Below are 19,152 nucleotides of genomic sequence, written 5' to 3'. Positions count from 1 at the left end.
TAATCAAAAATGATTTAAAATTTCATGAGGACTTGAGGACTTGATTTTTTTGGTGGTGTCTGGGGTTCGAACCCCGGACCTTACATATATTATGCATTGTCCTTACCAGCTGAGCTAAGCTCACGGGGACTCATGAGGACTTAATTACAAGTTATTTAAGAGTTTAGGGATCTAATTAAAAAACTTAGTTTAGGAATCTAAAAATATATAATTGACAATTTTAGAGATTCAATTATAATATATTTTAATTCATAATCCTATTTAAAAATTTAATAATTTAAAGATCCACATAATAATTTAAAAAATTCATTAGTTTAGTGATCCATAAAATAGTTAAACATATATAAACTGGCTTTAGCAATCAAAAACATCTTATCACCATCTCTATCAACTTACTTATGTGAACACGCTTCATTTTAAAGCTTAAAATTATTGTCTTAAATAAGATAGTTCATGTCATACTTTGTCCATGCTTGATAAAGTTGATTTGTACATGTCCAAGCTCTATTTTTTTTGTTCCTTTTCGAATTGAATTTTCTAAGCAAAACTGTTAACTAGTTACTAGTTACCAATGAGCAGAAAATATCACAGCTTTATAAGACCAGATAAACATTTCATAAAAAATGTTCAAGATAAAACAATGCTTCATCTTTGAATCACTCTATTATGCATGTTATTCTTTTCAGTTTTCATATTATTAGTGCGTGCACAACATTGCCATTACCTAATAAATAAATAAACTTTTCAAATGAAGAGTTTCTTTTACTATTATATTGATTATTTTTTTAAAAATGCATTATTATAAGTTATAACGATGTAAATGTGGGGTTCGAATTAAGCTTGCATGGATTAGGACATACATTGTTCACTTCATATTTGACTGGGGAAGAGAAAGCAAAGATTCCTAATGAAAGTGGTTCTCCTTTATTAGGCTTGAAAATTATAGTACATGATTGAAAATTGAAACGTTACTTTCTTTGTGATATTTAATTTTTCATGTATACATCACAATGATAAAGTAAAGTCACCTTTGAAAATTTTCGCAAAACACAATATTTTTGAACGAAATATCAATAGTAACAATGGACTTTGCAGACGATGTGTCGTGACAAACGTTCGGGCGTTTAACCAAGGAACAAGTAACTTAGTTTTTTTTCCTAACCCTTATGCTTTTATCTTTCAAGACGACAACTGCTTCGACCATTTTCTCAACAGCTGCCCTACATCCTGCACCCGTTTCTAAGTATGTGGGTAGGCCAGTAATTCCGATCATGGTCCCTTTTGACGACATTTGCATGTGTCGAATAAGGGGTGATGGGCTGAGTATGCAAACTCGGGGCAACATCTACTTCAGCAATGACCTTATTTAGGATTAGAATTTTAGTCTGAGATGTACACGATGACTTATGACAATCCACATGACAACTTATGCCTGCAAGAACGAAGTGTTCAAAATAATAAGCTGAGATAACAAGTATCCCATGACAGTCCACATCCTCCAAACATGAGGTCCCTAAGAGTGAAATGCTTACGATAATAAACCAAAGTAACAACTAATAAATGTTCTATAACATTCCACAACCCCAAACATTAAGGGCGAAATGCTTAAAATGCCGAGATAACAAATATCTATAACAGACCACATAGCTAACAAGTCTTGATTGTTGCCAAACCCAATTAAATTCATATATTTGTAGTAAATCACGTCTTTATTCAACAAATAGTCAAATACAATCAGAGGTTCATTGCTGCATATTATAGAAACATACAAGCTTTGCCAAACCATAAGTTCACACTCAATAAATCTGGTAGAAGCTCTAATAGCACATCAAAAACAGAATTAGAGCTTCACCTCAGCTATCTTCCTATACAAATCAGTTATACTTAAAAAATTCTAATGCATCATCTTTGGGACCATAGTAACAAAATACCATGCATCAATATCAATCAACAAAACCAAGCAAACCAAAACTCAAATCTCTCAAAAAAATTGTTCAGTAGGCTCTAATAATTGAACCAAAAAACCATAACTAGAGCCCAATTTCTCAATAGGTTTTTTTACAAAGTGTAGTGTAAGGTTCTAAACGACGGTCGCAATAACGGTTGCAGTCATGTCACAATTCAGATGTGTACGATGTAGTCTCAACCGCAGTCGAGTAAACACATCGAAAATCATTATGTTGTAGCTGAGATCGCGGACCATTGCTTAAAACCCTATTTAGTGTAACTAATCTCTTGCATGAGGCAATGAGCCATTGCCTTTCTCCTTGATGGAGTTAAGTTTTTGTAGCCTCCATTCACCCCTAAGACGAGCAATGAATGTTGCAGCCTTCGCATTCACGTCAGGACTGGGACAGAAAACGGGCCCAGTCACATCGCCGTTATGATTCACAACGGCAATGGTTTCCATTACTTCCACATCAATGTGCTCCCGCTCCGGTGATGTACTTCGGGAGCTCTGGTTACTTCGAATCTTAACAAAATCGCCACGAACTGCAAACTTCATCGCCGGCATTTTGAATGGTGGTAAAGGAGGTGGAACGGGGATCAATGGCGACTGGCTGCCTGCATTGAAGGTTTCAACCGTCTCAATGAAGTTGCTTGATTTGTTAGGCAATGGCGGCTTTGTGTGACTTCTCCGGCGTGGTGTTGCTGGTGGAGGAGTCGGTGGTGGCGGAGGGATATGTTTCTTCGGTTTAGACGATCTCCTTGATGGCGGAGGTGGTGGTGGCGCTGGCACTGAATGGATTTTTTTATTTTTGCCGTGGCTTTTTCTGAAGATACTGTGAAAAACTGACGGAGGTGGTGGCGGAGGAGGCGGTGGCATCATCGTCACTGGTGGCGCTGTTGCATTGTCTGTTAACTCTTCAACATTATCGTAATGGTGATTATGATCGTTTTTCGGTTTCTGTTTCTTCTTTCGTTTTCGTTGATTAGATAGCACGGAAGCCCAAACCATTGCTATCTCTCTCTTCACGTTACTCTTCTTTCGCTCAGATCGTGTCTTCACCGACAGCCGAGGAGGTGACGGCGGCGGAGTATCCGCCGTTTCCGCCGATGGAGTATGGATCCTTGTGAATTCAGTATCTTCAACCTCCGTTATCTCGCTGCTACTCTCCACTCTCCGATGTATCTGGTTTGAATGACGCCGAGCTGAAACCGGTGGAGGAGGCGCTGGCACTGGCGGTGGCGGAATGGTTGATTTCACCGGAGAAGAAGAACGAACTTCAAAGGTATCCACCGGAATTTCCTTAACGTGAACTTTCTCTTCTTTCTCTTCAAGACTCCGATCTTCCGGCAACCGTTTGCGGTGGTCTGAGACGGAAAATGTCCCCCTCGCCGGTGAACGAAACTGTTTCTCGATTTCGTAATCATCAAAGAAACGAAACTTGTAACCATTATCACCGGTTTCCATCTGACGTAGATCTGGATACGAACTACTACTCCTTCTCATGCGAGTAACACCGGTTACAACCGGTGACTGTAACCGATTAATCTCCGCACTAGAGAATCCATACCATTGTTGTGACTCATAGCCACAAGTTTCAGTTCGTTCAGACGACACTGAAACTCTTCGGAACGTGTCGTTTTGATCGGGAATGACGTTGTTGTTGGTGGTGGTTTGATGAGGTGTTGATGGTTCTTCATCGTCATTTCGTCGAGCGAAGACGCCGAAAAGGATGGCGAGAACGACGAGGAGAATGTTGAGGGAGTTCCAGCTGGTTTTGACGGAGGAGGTATGTTGGAGGAGGTTGGTGGTGGCGGAGAGAAGGGGAGGGACGGTGAGGAAGAGGAGGGTGAAGGTGAGGATAGGGAGTAGAATGATGAGGAGTGGTGGGCTGAGTAACGGTGGCGATGAGTTCCACGCGCCACCACGATGGGGCATTGTATTGTGTTGGTGAATAATGTTAGTGACAAAGTTATGGGAATTGGTTGGTTGGTTGCTTTCTCTGTTTGTATGTTTGGTTCTGTGTCTGTTTATTTATTGATATTTGGTGGAATGGATAATTGGATACAGATGTCAACTTTTTTGAAGGAGGGAGGGAATAACAAATGTGAGTATCTATCTATTCCATGTTTGACGACACATATACTCACTTGGAGTCACACGTTACTATTACAATGTTTGTTTCTTTTAAGCTACTTCCATGACAAAGAAACTTATTCCATGTCCTTATCAAATTTTATGTATGAGAAGATTGATAAATGTAATGTGATCTTTACCTTACTAGACATGAGATTCACGGTGCAAATTGAGTGAAGGGTGAAGAAACTCGTGATAGGTTTATAAGTTATAACTCCAAAATATAGGCCATGTATCTATAAATAATCTTACTTTCAAGTAAACAAGTGTTGTGGGTGTCAAACTTTTAAGGTTATGAATAATGTACCTAAACTTGAGTCATTGGTTAGACTTTATAGTAGGATGACATTAAACAACTTGTGATCAAAAATGGATTAGGTGAGCCTGATTTGATAAACTATCTTGCTACATTGTGTCTTTAGGGAAAGTTCATCTTGTGATTCACTTTGGACTTAGGATGACCTCATCTGTTTAATGTATTAGGGATGACCTAGTTTTGATCATGATGTTTCATTTTATTAGTTGCGACCATCGTTTGGAAGTATTCAAGAATATGTATGTAATCTTGTCATAGGCATCTATTGTGCCTTTGATCACACTTATTAAAAAAATTGGATATCCTTATTTATGTAATCAAATGTTCTTGCAATTTTTCTCAAAGGGACAAACGAACAATATTCACATATTTGTGATTTTGTGTTCAAATCATGCTTAGGGAGCCTCTCTCGTCTCTCTAATATCACAAAGTTTTTTCAATGTTTATTCAACAAGAAAGATGGTTTCATAATCCCTTCGGTGAACACAAACCTATGATATGACCAACATTTCTAGTTTAAATTATTTTCTCAAGAAACTAGTTTAAAAGTTTTAAAAATAATAACCCAGCATAACCGAATTAGTGTCGTCCTAATCAATTATTATCTTATTCAGAATTTTCAAGTAAATGACCAAATCGTAGACCAACTTCAATCAATATAATTGTGTTTAAGATGACTAAACAAGAGCACTTTACTTAAATCCATCGTTTTCTTTTCTTCTCATTTCTTGACCATTGGAGTGGAGTACAGTTGGATTCTTGGCAGGTGGATATGAACAAAATATATCTCTTGTGAGAAAGATGTCAACCTCTTACAAGTCTAACGATAACGATCTATTTTAATTTTCATAATTTTGCAACTCAATTTAGTTATCGATAAAAAATAATACCAATTAAGTTTTGATATTTTCATATTGAAAATAAATTAGTAATATCATCTTAATAAAAATGGTGGGCATTGACTTGGATATGGGAGTATGCTCCTACTTGAGGTATCATGTTCAATTCTCCCGGTATCAATTTAGGTGAGCTAATTTAGCTTCTTAAAAAAACAATGACTTCAAAGCTAAAATCAATTGTAAAGTCAAAAGCTACAAATTATAGTTTCAAATAAAATCAATTCTACAAGCAAACCCAAATCTCCTTTAAATCATTCAAACATGTTAAAATCAAATTTATAATCTCTAGAATCACTTTTGACCCTCAAATAATTGAAACCAAACATGTGCTAAGTTTAAACTATAGTGATATATTAATGGTCTGTTTGGATTGATTTATTTTTTAACTTCAAAACAGTTTATACAAATAAATAAGCTTTTATTTAATATTTATAAGTTTTCTTTAAAAAAAGAACATTATTTATAAGTTTGTTAAGGTAGTTTATTAAAAAAAAGCTTTTATTTAATATTTATAAGTTTTCTTTAAAAAAAGAACATTATTTATAAGTTTGTTAAGGTAGTTTATTAAAAAAAATCATTATAAAAATACAATTTTAGCTAGTGAGAGTTTATAAATTAACATAAAAGTTTATTTATTTGTATAAGTTATTTTTCACAAAGTCAAAAATAAGTCGATTCAAACGGCCCTAAAAGGTTGGTAATTGCACACAATAACACCTAATTATTTACCCAATATTTTAAACTTGTCTTCCTCGTCCAACTAAATCTACAAGTATAAGGTTGAAATTGGAGATTGAAAGAAAAAAAAACATGTATTTTATTTGCAGAAAAACCAAATTAAACCTACTTTTAGAAGAATCACTTATTTTTGTCTCCAAGTAATTTTCTTTCCTAACTTCCTTGCGTAAACAGCTTATTCTGTAGTGGGAAATTTTAAATTTGTTTTGGTTTGTGTATTTGTCCCTCCAGCTAGGTCAGAAATCATAAAGACAAACAAGTACCGGAAACTTCTCTACCCGTACAGGTTTTGCTTAAATTATATAATTGGATTTGGAGCGTGGCTGCAATCATTGAAACTTATGTCCTTTTTCACAACAAGGAAGGAAAGTGCACTTTCGTCTAAAGACGGAAACCAAATGAAACTTTGGTTCAAATTGTATGGAAAAATTAATCAAAAAGATTATGACATTGTTTTAAAAGCTGCTTATGTTCTCAAGTTCTTCAAAATAGTTTATATAAAAATAATTTAAACACAAGTGTTCATCATAATAAACGTTCATGTTATAGGCTACAAACAAGTCACTTATTTAAACAAGCTTAATAGTTAGATGCCATGATCAACATGCACAATTGAGACCTGTGGTGCATGGTGTACACAAAACTTTAATCTTTAAATTAATTTATTTACATACTCATATGGTGTACACAAAACATGTCATTTACTTACACATTACAACATTTTAAAGAGGTATAATATAAGTTTAACTCACTTTTATGGGGTATAATCAATATCTAACGAACTAAACTAACATTTGTTGACCAAACAAATTAAATGTGGTTACTATAAAATTACTTTTCGTTAAATGTTGTCTCACGATCGCTAGTTTTCACGGTTCAAGAATTTATACAACTTATTTTCCCTATTGACAACAAAGATAGAAGTGTCCTCGTGAGCTTAGTTCAGTTGATATAGACAATACATATATGCAAGGTCTAGGGTTCGAACCATGGACACCGAAAAAAAAAAATGGAAGTCAACATAGATTGCATAGATTTTTTAAAGAAGAATATAAAGGATACAACAAAATTTTGTAAGTTTATATGTGTTGTTCACCTGCATTTGTTTGTCCAGTCTCCAGAAAAACAATAGCAAGACAATATACTTGAAATTTAGAAGAAAAATGGGATATCAAACTTGAAATCTCTTAGTAGAGAGATTAAACTTAAGTGAGTCTAAAACAAGTAAGAGATATTTTGCAGCGCAAAAAACATATTTATTTCTTAAACTTTTTAACCCTCTTATTTTTTGTTCAAATTCAGGAGACATTTATCATCCATATAGAAAGCAACCAAACAAAGGTAAACAACTCACCCTTCAAAAAAACAAAAGGTAAACAACTCACTAATATTTGTAAACAAAAAAATCATTAATATTACTTTGATTAGAATGCAATTAAGCCCGCAAACTAAACTTTTGTTTTTGAGCGTTTCTTTTTAAATCCATTAGATATTTTAAAGTATCTCCATTACTTATGTCATTTAAATTTAATATGAGACCAATCTTCGAGTCGACAGGGGAACATTCACTTCTTTATACACGCAGTTGAATCCTTTTTCTAAAAACACAATTCCAAGAATCGAACTAGAGTTTTAACAATTTAATTTTGGAGTTCAATCAAATGAGCGTGTACACATCAAATTATAAATAAAGTTAATGACAAATATTATCTCTTACCCAACAAATGCTAGCTAAAGAACCTTGCTAAGAATATTGTTTATTTCATTGTCCATTTCTTGGGGCCACGAGGGCGTTATCATTTCATATTTCCTCATATCCTATCCCCTATTGATATATTTTATTTTACAATACACCAAAGAACAATGGCATGGAAACCCCACAAGACAAAGTACACTTGCACTTCATCTAATTCAAAAATAAATATCAAACATTGTTTGCATCGATTGAGTACGTGGATAACACATCAACCATAGATGAGTAAAATAGATTATTTTGTGATTCAAAGAAAGCTTCGATCTATTTTGGGGGAGATGGTGTATATTTTAAGGGGAGGGTAGGGCAGAGAGACAGGTTGGGAAAGAAAACGTACACCTACAAGCAAAGCAAAGAAAGAAACAACCCACCAAGTGACCCTTATATGATGGTTCAAGGATACGAGTCTCCAACACAAAACTTAATATTCGAAGAGAAATGATATTTGTACAATCATTTTAAGATAATTTTTGGACAAATCTCTTTCATATTCTCATTGTGTTTTTACTTCCTCTTTCTCTTCATCTCTCTCTCAATTGTTTTTTATCAATAAAAAGAGAGAGAAGTGTGACTCTCTCTCTCTAACCTTATCGTGACCACCCCAACCAAACTAGCTTCGTCTTAGTTTGTGGAGGCATCACCGCCTAGAAATCTTGGCTATCTCTAACCCGAAATCGGTTCCGGCCACTAGGTGCTCCTGGTTCTGTGTCTTTGCTTCTCACCATGGGTAGCTGGAAAAAGGTGGATCTCACCAAGGAAGAAGAAGATGAAGGAGTAGATGCGGGTGAAATTGAGACTTTTGGTGATGAACACTTTGCAAATTCTCTTGTTGGTAAGCTCTGGACAGATAGCCCTTTCAATGCCAGGATCTTCAAACAGGTAATTACTCAAGCTTGGAGATTGAAAAATCATGTGGAGGTTCAAGATCTGAATAAAAACTTGTTCCTCTTTCGGTTTGCAACAAAGAGGGATGCTGAGTTAGTCCTTAAAAATGGCCCGGGGAGCTTTGATCGAAACATTGTGGTACTTAAGCGACTCTCCGGCGACGAACAACCTTCTGATTTGGAGATGCACTCGGGAGAGTTTTGGGCAAGGATATACGATTTGCCATTGAAACTGCGCTCAGATGCGATGGCGAAGAAGCTTGGTGATGTTCTTGGAAAATATATGGAGGTGGATAGTAATGAAGGAAACCGTATGGGAAAGTTCCTTCGTGTCAAAGTTGAGATTGACCTTCGGAAACCCCTTAAGAGAGGAACTGTTGTCAAATACCAAGGGAAGAATCTCCGTATCTACTTCAAGTATGAACGATTACCAACTTTCTGTTTTGTATGTGGGTGTATTGGACACCAGATCAAAGACTGTGAAGAGATGGAAGGGAAAGATGAAACTGAGTTTGATGAAATAGAGGAAAAAGAATTGCCTTTTGGTCAGTGGATGAAAGCTTCTCCCCTACCAAAGATCCCTAATGACATTAAGAAGGAAACCAGTTCCGGTTCGTGTGGAAAAAGCTTATTTGCAACACCAAGCAACAACCATGGGGGCTTAAAGAACGACAAGGGGAAAGGTGTAGAAGCGGAACAATCTGTGGCAAATACAGTTCAAAAAACATTTCAACCGGAACCATTTGACAATACGGTGCTGGAAAAGTCGCAGAGTGAAGTAGAAAGTGTGGCAGAATCATTGGGGAATGTTGCAATTACACCTCAGGACTCACAACAGATTGGCCCGGGATCTTCAACAAAGCCCAAGCCAAAGCCGCAAAACAAGCCAACAAGGAAATGGAGTCGGAAGAAAGGTGATAGAAAGGGGAAGAAACTAGAACAACAACTTGTGTCTGAATTGGGAAAGAGACAACTGGTAGAGGTAACAATTTCAGAAGGCGACCCAATGATCTTGTGTGGGGTGGAACAAAAGAGGAAGATCGCTGTTGACAAAAATTCTTTGCAATTACCAGAGGGGGTGTTGGATGACCAACACCTCCTACCCCAATGAAAATCCTGAGTTGGAACTGTAGGGGGTTAGGGAATCCCCCTGCAGTTCGAGCCTTGTTGAGGCTCATCCGGTTAGAAAATCCCATTTGTGTCTTCCTAATGGAAACTAGATTGAAGAGTTTCGAGATGGAAGGCATAAAACAGAAATGTGGTTTTAATTCTTGTTTGGCTGTGGATTGTAGAGGTACAGGGAAAGAGAGAGCATGAGGTTTGGCTCTATTGTGGAGAGATCCTATGAAACTTACTGTTTCATCTTACTCACTGAATCACATTGGGGGACATTTTATTGATGGTGAATCTGACCAGCACTGTCATTTTTCATGCATTTACGGTTTTCCAGAGGAATGTAACAAAAAGAAAACTTGGAAGCTTATTGAGGAACTAGGCTCATCTACTGGGAACAAGTGGGTCTGCTTTGGGGACCTGAATGACATCATCAGCTCAAATGAGAAGATGGGGGGCAACACAAGGAATCCAAACCAGCTTATGCTGGGGAGGAACACTTTGGATAATTGTAGTCTTATAGATTTGGGCTTTGAAGGGCATCCTTTCACTTGGACTAACAAGCGGGAACTTGAAGAAAATATCCAATGCAGACTGGATAGAGCGGTAGCCACAAAGGAGTTCATCAGCCGGTTCTCTCCTATCAGAGTCCTACACCTTCCCAGGTATGGTTCTGATCATGCTCCTATTTTGATTGATTTGGAATCTGTCTTTTTGCGGGGTCGTAAGAAAAAGACCCGTATTTTTCGGTTTGAGGAGGCCTGGACAAGAGAGGCGAATTCAGAGGAAATTATCTGTAATACTTGGACCGGAGGCAGTAACAACCTCTCTGGTCGGATCTAGGGTATGAAACAATTAAATATCTCCTTTGAACACCTTAATATGAGCTCTGTTAGGTTTGAAATTAAAAGACTTGAAAAACTTCTCAGTGATAGTAACTTGTGGTCTAGCTCCCGTGATGATCTGCTTCGATTCAAAACATTAGAAAAACAATTAGATGAACATTTGAAAATAGAGGAAACCATGTGGAGACAACGAAGCAGGGCAATGTGGCTTATGGAAGGGGATAAAAACACAAAATTCTTCCATGGAAAGGCTAATCAAAGGAGGAAAACCAATGAGATACAGAAGCTTAAGGATGGTGATGGGGTGTGGTGGAGGGGAGAGGATCATGTTGAAAGAATCCTTGTTGACCATTTCTCAGATATTTTTTCTTCCTCCAATCCGGATGATATTGATGTTGTGTGTGAGGTGGTGAGAGGAAAGTTGAACAATGATCATAAAGAAATGTGTGCTACTAGTTTCTCTAATCTTGAAGTGAAAAAAGCCATTTTCCAGATGCATCCGCTTAAAGCCCCCGGACCAGATGGTCTCTCTGCTTTATTATACCAAAAGTACTGGCACATAGTAGGTGGGGAAGTTCAGAATTATGCTCTTGATGTTCTTAACAGTGGAAGAAGTCTGGAAGAAATGAATAGGACCTATATAGCTCTCATACCAAAATGCAAGAACCCCTCATCCCCCAAGGACTTTAGGCCAATTAGCCTCTGTAATGTGGTGATGAAAATAGTAACCAAAACCATTGCAAATAGGCTGAAGGCAATTTTACCGGATATAATTGATGAAGAACAAAGTGCTTTTGTTAAGGGGCGGTTGATCACTGATAATGCACTTATTGCTATGGAGTGTTTTCATTGGATGAAAAAGAAGAAGAAGGGGAAGAAAGGAACAATGGCTCTCAAGCTTGACATGTCAAAGGCCTATGATAGAATTGAGTGGAGTTTTGTTCAAGGACTGTTGGAGGCTATGGGATTTCCAGATATTTGTTGGACTTATCTTAAGATGTATTTCCTCTGTTACTTATCAAATTCTGATTAACGGCCAACCCAGCAAACTTTTCTCTCCTTAAAGGGGCCTTCGACAGGGAGACCCCCTTTCCCCGTACTTGTTTATTTTATGTGCTGATGTCCTATCAGGTTTGCTATCTAAGGAGGCCAGACTCAATAATATCCATGGTATTCAAGTGGCCAGGCAGGCACCTAAGATCTCACATCTGCTTTTTGCCGATGATAGTTTGTTGTTTGCTCGGGCTAACACTGTAGAAGCGGAGAGAATTTTGAAGGTTCTACATTCTTATCAGAGGGCTTCTGGTCAAGTCGTCAATTTGGACAAATCAGAGGCATCTTTTAGTCGAAATGTGCGTGATGAGGAAAAAGAAATGATCTGTAATCAGATGAATGTAAAGACTGTGATGTCTCATACTAGATACCTAGGTCTCCCAGTCGTGTTTGGCAGATCCAAGAAGGAGATTTTCTCTTTTGTTATTGACCGTGTCTGGAAGAAATTGAAAGGATGGAAGCAAAAATTTCTTTCAAGGGCTGGGAAAGAGGTGTTGATCAAAGCTGTTGCGTAAGCCATTCCGAGCTATATCATGAGTTGTTACAAATTACCGGAAGGTTGCTGTAATGAAATTGAAGGACTGTTGGCAAGATTTTGGTGGGGTGCAAAAGAAGGGGAACGAAAAATTCACTGGATGAGCTGGGAGAGATTGTCCAAGGCAAAGATCAAAGGAGGGATGTGATTTCGAGGAATTAGTGACTTTAACAAAGCACTGCTGGGGAAACACTGTTGGAGGTTGTTGACTGGAGAAGATACTCTTATGGGGAAAATCTTTAAAAGTCGTTACCACCCTAGAGGAAGCTTCCTGGACGCAAAGTTGGGTTTCTCACCAAGCTATGCATGGAGAAGTATCATGAGTGCTAGAGAAGTAATTGTGAAAGGAAGTAAATGGAGAATTGGAAATGGAGAAAAAGTCAGGATCTGGCATGATAACTGGCTTCCGAGCAAGGGCAGCACAATAGTTAAAAGTCGAACTGGGACACTTCAACAAGATGCTTATGTGAGCGCGCTTATTGGCCAAGATACTAAACAGTGGAACAGAGACTTAGTCTTCTCCAATTTTAACTCATTTGAGTCAAGACTCATTGTAAGTATTCATCTATCTTGTAGGCTCCCTGAAGATTCCTTGGTTTGGTCTGGAGAAAAGGATGGGAATTACTCTGTGCGTTCATCTTATCATTTATTAGGGGATGAAAGGAAGAACAGTTTACCAGGATCATCTCACGACCCCCATGAAAAGCTGTGGAAAGAAATATGGCGGGTGAATCTTCCTAATATAGTCAAGAACTTCATTTGGTGGCTGTCAAAAAACATCCTACCTACAAGAGCAAATCTGTGCAAGAAAGGAATTAAAATTGAACCGTTATGCCCAATGTGCAACTCTGCCACTGAAACAATTCAACATCTTTTCGTGGATTGTAATTTTTCCAAGCTTACCTGGTTCTCATCTAGCCTTGGGATTCATGTGCCTTCAAACCTTGATTTAAACAGTTGGCTGTTAGGTTGGTTGGTTAAGAAAGATATGCTAGGTTAACAATTAGTTTGCACTACTCTGTGGAAAATGTGGTTTTATAGAAATCAAGTGGTGTTCAATCAGACCAGTCCCTACCCCCCCTGTTGTCGCTAATGCAGCACTAGACTTTATTGTTGAATTTAATCACACCATGCAGAAGAAGCGAAATCAGTTGCAGCCACACGGTGCAGCAGCAGCTGCAGCCGCTCCTAGTCTTGTCTGTAATGCTCATGTTATTCAGGTTGATGCAGGTTGTTTTCCGGAAGGTTTCACCACGTTTGGCTGCGTTTTTATGGATGGGCCAGATAATGTCTATTTCTCAGCCTGCAATAAGGAGAAAGTGAGTACTGAACCTGTTCTGGCTGAAGCTCTAGCTATTCGTTGGTGTCTCCAATTAGCAAAGGAAAAAGGTCTTCAAGATGTTATAATTCAATCTGATGCTCTTGCTGTTGTTGAATGTTTTAGAGGTTCAAATTCTCTTGCTAGTATTGATTTGATAGTCCTAGATTGTAAGGCCCTTATGGAAGATTTTAGTAGTGTGTCTATTAATTATGTTTGTAGAAACTTAAATGTTCTAGCTCACAGACTTGTTGGCCATGCTATGCAAGCTGGTTGTAACTCATGGGTAGGATATGCTTTTCCTATCATTAGCTCTGCTACTGTTTGTAACACTTCTGATATCTAATGAAGTTGTTTGAATTTCAAAAAAAAAATATTGTTTTAAAAGTTGTCACAAAATTGTTGTATATTTATGTCCGGTACTTACCATCGTTTAAGTCGCTTTTCCTTTTGTACCGTCTCTTGCTCCCAGTTTGTCATGTCTTACAATCAAATACATTACAATAGAAGTTGTCGTATTCTTTATTTTTAATACATCAAAATCATAAACATTAAACGAAGAATATTCTTGACAAACTAACTTGTTGTGTATTTGTCAACAAAAAAAAGGAAAAATTGTTATGTAAACAAGACCCAAATCTTAAGAGAATTGTTATTTTCCCATCTGTCTTTCCTCATTCTCACCTACGTGAGTTAACTCCTACGTAAGTTAACTCACGCTGAAAAATACACATATATGAATTAACCCACACTGAAAATACACCTATATGAGTTAATTCACGTTCGACTATTTGACGGAAATGAGCAAAAATAGATGGGAGGAGTGCTTACCAAATCTTAAAGATTGGAACGTTTAGCCCAATCCATTATCAGCACTGGCCGATGTGGATCAAGTTAAATGGACTTGGATGACTCTTATATTTAACTAAGTTTTGATAGATACACACCCCATCTTTAAAAATAAAAAATAAATCCAACATTAACACTTTTTCACATAGTGTATTTTTCACGCATGTATTACTTTTGTGGTATATGTATTTTTGAAAGATAAATGTTAGAGATATTATCTTTTTAACAATTTTTTCTTTTTAACAGTCACTCTCTTGAGAAAGGCTTACATAGCCACAAATACCAATAAAATTATTTGGACAAACGCACAACAATAACAAAAATTAAACGATAAAGAAGTTGTGAAATTGTATATCCTAATCAGGGCTGTCTCAAACAATTCAGAGGCCCCGTTGTAATCTTGACAATTTTAATTTAAAAAGTATTGAAAAAAAATTCAACACCACTTAGAGTGACAAACATCTACATTCTAGTTAAATATAATAACAATAGTTCAAACATGACTTTTACCCACAAACAAACCGACATTTACATACGGATTATGTATAATTGACAGTAAAATAGTTGAATTCTAGACTTTTACCTACAAAAAAAAATGACATTTAGTGACGGATTTTGTCCATAAATACAAGTTTTTTTATTTTATTTTTCAAATTTTGAGACCCCTTTATGTTTGAGGCCTTGATCCTAATGTATTCATCTTCTTTCAACTTTCATCCATAAAAATAATAGAAATTGTAAAAGTGTATACAATTATTTAAAATTTGTAGTTATTTGGTTGATTAGAAATGATTAAATGAAGAAAATAAAAATCTAATTAAAAGATAAAATTGGAATAAAAAATGATGCACCAAAAAGTAAATAAGTTGCTAGCCGATAACGGTACCTGAATTTACGAATAGTCGATCGATGGTTAGACAAATAGAAAATAGTCGAATACGAAATAGTTCAATACTTTTTTTCTTTTTACAAATAAATGATATTCATTCATTCAAATTTGTAGAGTACATCGATACAATACAAATTCAACGCCGTTAAAACATAAAAGATGAATTTGCGAACAAACTCACACATCCATGTTAATAGGATAAAATGGTAGAGTACATATGTCTACAAATATGAGTATATACAAGCCACCGAAATACTCATGTTTTCGGATCTGCAATGTTGACGATGAAAAAGTCATTGATTCAATATGCATTTGATCAAAACTAATCTTTCAACATGAATCAAATAAACGCCGTACTAAAACATAAAATTTAAAAACACACCGAACAAAGACGGGAAATCAAAATAAACAAAGTCGTGCTAGACGACGAAATCACAAAAACAAACGAAAGAAAACTGGAAATATGTGAAAATCGCTTATTTAACTAGAAGAGAAAGAAAAACAATCTGGAGGGCTGATTTCAGATTAAAAGTAAACATAAATCACCCATATTTAATAGATGAAGAAAAAAAAAAGTTGTGACAGCTGGGTTTGAGAAAGGGAAAAGAGAAAGAAAGAAGAATCCTCTTTAATAGTTGAGTCTTTCTTAAGTTCATAAAGATGCACAAATGTAATATAAGTGCTATAAGTAGTCAAAGCTAAGTGAAAATTGACAATTTGATGTTTTACTCGTGTTCCATGTTTATAGTGTCATTAATAGAAACGTCGAACGCAGAGTGACACATATTCACGGTAATGGGGAGAATCACGCACTACCCATGAAAATGGTTGAGCAAGGCTAAATTTTCTATGCCATGATATCTCTACGAGTAGGACAAGTATTGTCTATAAGGAAAAAGATATTTGGTACGGGAGTTTTGAATACGGAAATATACGAACGCGTGTTAGCCTTTTTTTTTTTTTTTTTTACAAAATGTGTGTTAGTCTCTCAACTCATTACACCGCCGACTATTTTCATATTCTCCAAATTTCTGTCAAGACAACTTCACTGGCATCAATTCATGGCTGCTACCGTCACCGGAAAAGTAAACCCACCTCTACCGATTACCCTGATATTTGGAGTTTTACTTTGTTTTCACTAACTCATGGCCGACACCGTCACCGGAAAAGTGAACTGACCGTCATTGTTGGACACACCTCTTCAACTCTAATATGGGTTCTGCTTGGATCTCGCAACGATGCTGATTTTTTCCAATGGCAGCAATCGATAGCAACAACTGGCAGGTCGTAGACGTGGGTGATGTACTGAAGGAAGTTTGCGGTGTGCTTGCGGAGGTTTTTGTTATGGCTCACACGACCAACCGGAGCAATTGTTAAGAACAAGAGCTATTTCAGAGGAGAATGTTTTCTTAGAATAATAGTGATGTTATGTTGCTAATGTGTTAACTAGTGAAGACACACTCAGTTTTATTATAATAGTGATGATCTGTTGCTCACACCACCAACCATATTGCTTTTGTTTTGTCTTGGTTTTTTATTCTTAAAAAAGGTTAGAAACTGTAGCGCGTGAATATTAGGATTTTGCACGCGTCCGTGAAATTTCTTACTGCATTAGTCGTACTGAATAGCAACTCTCTGTCTATAAATATCATATATGTATCTTTTATTGAACACACAATCAATCAAACAAACTATTTTTCTTATTTTATCTCTTTAACCTTTGCTTGACTTTTCATTTATGCATTTCTTAATTTTACAAAAACTTTGTACTTAAGATTCTTAACATGAGTTAAAGAACCCATAATTGAAGGACATAAATCCATTCTCAACAGCGAAAAGAGAATCGGGGTTAAAAATTATTAGTCAATATCTCAACAAAACTTTGAAGTTTGAGAACAATCCATACACCCTTAACACGCATGTTAACATTTGATTAGGCGGGATATTATACCAAAATTAGAAAGGAAAATCCCAACAAATTTCTCTATAACACTTGTTTTTTCAAATTCACATTTGTTTCTTAGACCATGTCCAATGGGGTTATTGAAAGGGTATTTAGAGTTGTTGAATGATTGGAGAAGAGGGTATTGAAGATGAGATGGAGGAGGGAAGTGATGAATGCATTCAATATGTTGAGACCTGCACCGGCCATGCCACGCGGCGCTTTGCTGTTGGTCCAGGCGAGCGCGTGTAACACACGCACCGACAGGGCGCGTGGAACACTGTAAACGCGGAGAGAGAAGAAGCTTTTGAATAAAGATGTGACACGTGGTGTTATCTGGTTGGCTGCTTGGATTTTTATCTTCTTAACAATTGGACTCAATTATTTCATTGCAAATAATTTTTTATTTATTTTTTTTACCAAAATTCGTGATTTTTTTTTCCTCTATAAATAGAGACTTGGATCATTTGATTTGGACACAGAAAAAAAATCAAGTTTTTCACTCTCTTAATCTTATTATTAGCATTTCTTTTGAAGTTTTAGTCTTTGATTAGTAAAATGGATCCCAATAACAATCAATTCAACACCCAAAATTCTTCTAATTACCCATTTAGCTACCAAAATCCCAACAATTATAAACACCTAAATCAATTTCCCAACCAACATCCTCAAAACCCAAATTAATTTCCCAACCAAAATCCTCAAAACATGCCTAATTTTGGTTATGCCTCAAATTTCAATCACCCATCCTCTGTTCCAAACAACTTTCATCCATATTCTAGATCTATGATGGGATATTCATCTCAAACACCCCCATTTAACGGTTATATGCCAATGATGAATGAAAGTTTTCAGAGTGTTGGTGAATATCCTGAATTTTCATCACAAATAAATCGTGGTGGAATGACAATAGCTAATGAAGTCACTCCAGAGGATACAACTCCTAAGAGCAAGAAAAACCAGCAACCAGCATGGAACACTGAACAAAATTTGGTGTTAATTAGTGGGTGGATAAAATATGGAACATGCAGTGTTATCGGGAGAAACCAGACAAGTGAATCATATTGGGGTAAAATTGCTGAGTATTGTAATGACCATTGCTCATTCGATTCTCCACGCGATGTCATTGCATGCCGAAACCGTTTTAATTATATGAGCAAATTAATAAATAAATGGGTTGGTGCTTATGATACCGCTAAGCGTCAGCAAGCAAGCGGTTGGTCGGAAGATGATGTGTTGGCAAAAGCCCAAGAAATATATGCAGGTGGGAAGAATGTTCAATTTACTTTAAAGGAAGAATGGCGCGCTCTCCGTGATCAACCCCGTTATGGCAGTCAAGTGGGAGGAAGTGTTGGCTCAGGAAGTAGTGGATCTAAGAGATCTCACGAGGACTCTGTAGGATCTAGTGCTCGTCCAATGGGTAGGGAGGCAGCCAAAAAAAAAGGAAAAAAGAAAAGCAAGGACGCTGGCTTGGAGGAGGTGGAACAGGAGTGGGTTCAATTCAAAGAAATGAAGGTGCAAGAGATGGAACACTTTAAAGAGTACACCGAAAAAATGGAAAAGTACACCGCAGTGCAACAAGAGAAAAACAAATTGAAGAAAATGGACATGTACATAAAGTTAACTTCCCGAGAGCATCTCGATGACAGAAAAAAATGGTGGAAAACTTGGAGCGTGAGCTGTTTGGAAATTAATTTCACTAATATTTGTTTGTATTCGGTCAAAATTGTCAGTGTTGTCTAGTCCTCAGTGTTTACTTTAATAATTGTCAGTGTTGTCTAGTCCTCAATGTTGCTTTAAATAATTGTCAGTGTTGTCTAGTCCTCAATGTTGCTTTAATAATTATGCATAATATTTGTCCCGTGACTTTTTTCACAAACTTTAATTTCACAGCCCATGGTATTCCTCACTAGTTTTTTCACATCCCATGGTAT

General features: G+C 36.7%; 4 protein-coding genes across 4 annotated transcripts; 3 read left to right on the top strand and 1 right to left on the bottom strand.

Annotated features, from left to right (window-relative positions):
- Positions 1–1,693: 1,693 nt before the first annotated feature.
- On the bottom strand, positions 1,694–3,956 carry LOC146945930 (hydroxyproline-rich glycoprotein family protein). Its single transcript, XM_085744207.1, has one exon. The coding sequence runs from the start codon at positions 3,884–3,886 to the stop codon at positions 2,228–2,230; it is 1,659 nt and encodes a 552-aa protein (XP_085600333.1). The 5' UTR covers positions 3,887–3,956; the 3' UTR covers positions 1,694–2,227.
- Positions 3,957–8,353: 4,397 nt separating this feature from the next.
- On the top strand, positions 8,354–10,725 carry LOC146945928 (uncharacterized). The gene has a single exon (XM_085744206.1). The coding sequence runs from the start codon at positions 8,514–8,516 to the stop codon at positions 9,783–9,785; it is 1,272 nt and encodes a 423-aa protein (XP_085600332.1). The 5' UTR covers positions 8,354–8,513; the 3' UTR covers positions 9,786–10,725.
- Positions 10,019–10,630, top strand: LOC146945929 (uncharacterized). Its single transcript, XM_085748118.1, has one exon. It carries the CDS (start codon positions 10,019–10,021, stop codon positions 10,628–10,630), a length of 612 nt encoding a protein of 203 aa, XP_085604244.1.
- Positions 10,726–18,007: 7,282 nt separating the features above from the next.
- On the top strand, positions 18,008–19,131 carry LOC146945927 (uncharacterized). The gene is made up of 2 exons (XM_085748117.1): positions 18,008–18,899; positions 19,112–19,131. Exons 1-2 carry the CDS (start codon positions 18,008–18,010, stop codon positions 19,129–19,131), a joined length of 912 nt encoding a protein of 303 aa, XP_085604243.1.
- Positions 19,132–19,152: the final 21 nt, after the last annotated feature.

This window comes from Medicago sativa, chromosome 2 (assembly GCF_051527215.1).
Source record: "Medicago sativa cultivar Bolivia chromosome 2, Bolivia_mono, whole genome shotgun sequence".
In the NCBI taxonomy this organism is placed as follows: Eukaryota; Viridiplantae; Streptophyta; class Magnoliopsida; order Fabales; family Fabaceae; genus Medicago; species Medicago sativa.
Note: the sequence above shows the minus strand (reverse complement) of the source record. Positions and strands in the feature narration are given on the sequence as shown.

Excerpts from the sequence above, each read along its gene's own strand:
- LOC146945927 (XM_085748117.1), top strand. The coding sequence starts at position 18,008 with ATGGGATATTCATCTCAAACACCCCCATTTAACGGTTATATGCCAATG. Across the intron at positions 18,900-19,111 it reads GAAAACTTGGAGCGTGAGCT|CCCATGGTATTCCTCACTAG; the intron begins GTTTGGAAATTA and ends TTAATTTCACAG.
- LOC146945930 (XM_085744207.1), bottom strand. The coding sequence starts at position 3,886 with ATGCCCCATCGTGGTGGCGCGTGGAACTCATCGCCACCGTTACTCAGC.
- LOC146945928 (XM_085744206.1), top strand. The coding sequence starts at position 8,514 with ATGGGTAGCTGGAAAAAGGTGGATCTCACCAAGGAAGAAGAAGATGAA.
- LOC146945929 (XM_085748118.1), top strand. The coding sequence starts at position 10,019 with ATGAAACTTACTGTTTCATCTTACTCACTGAATCACATTGGGGGACAT.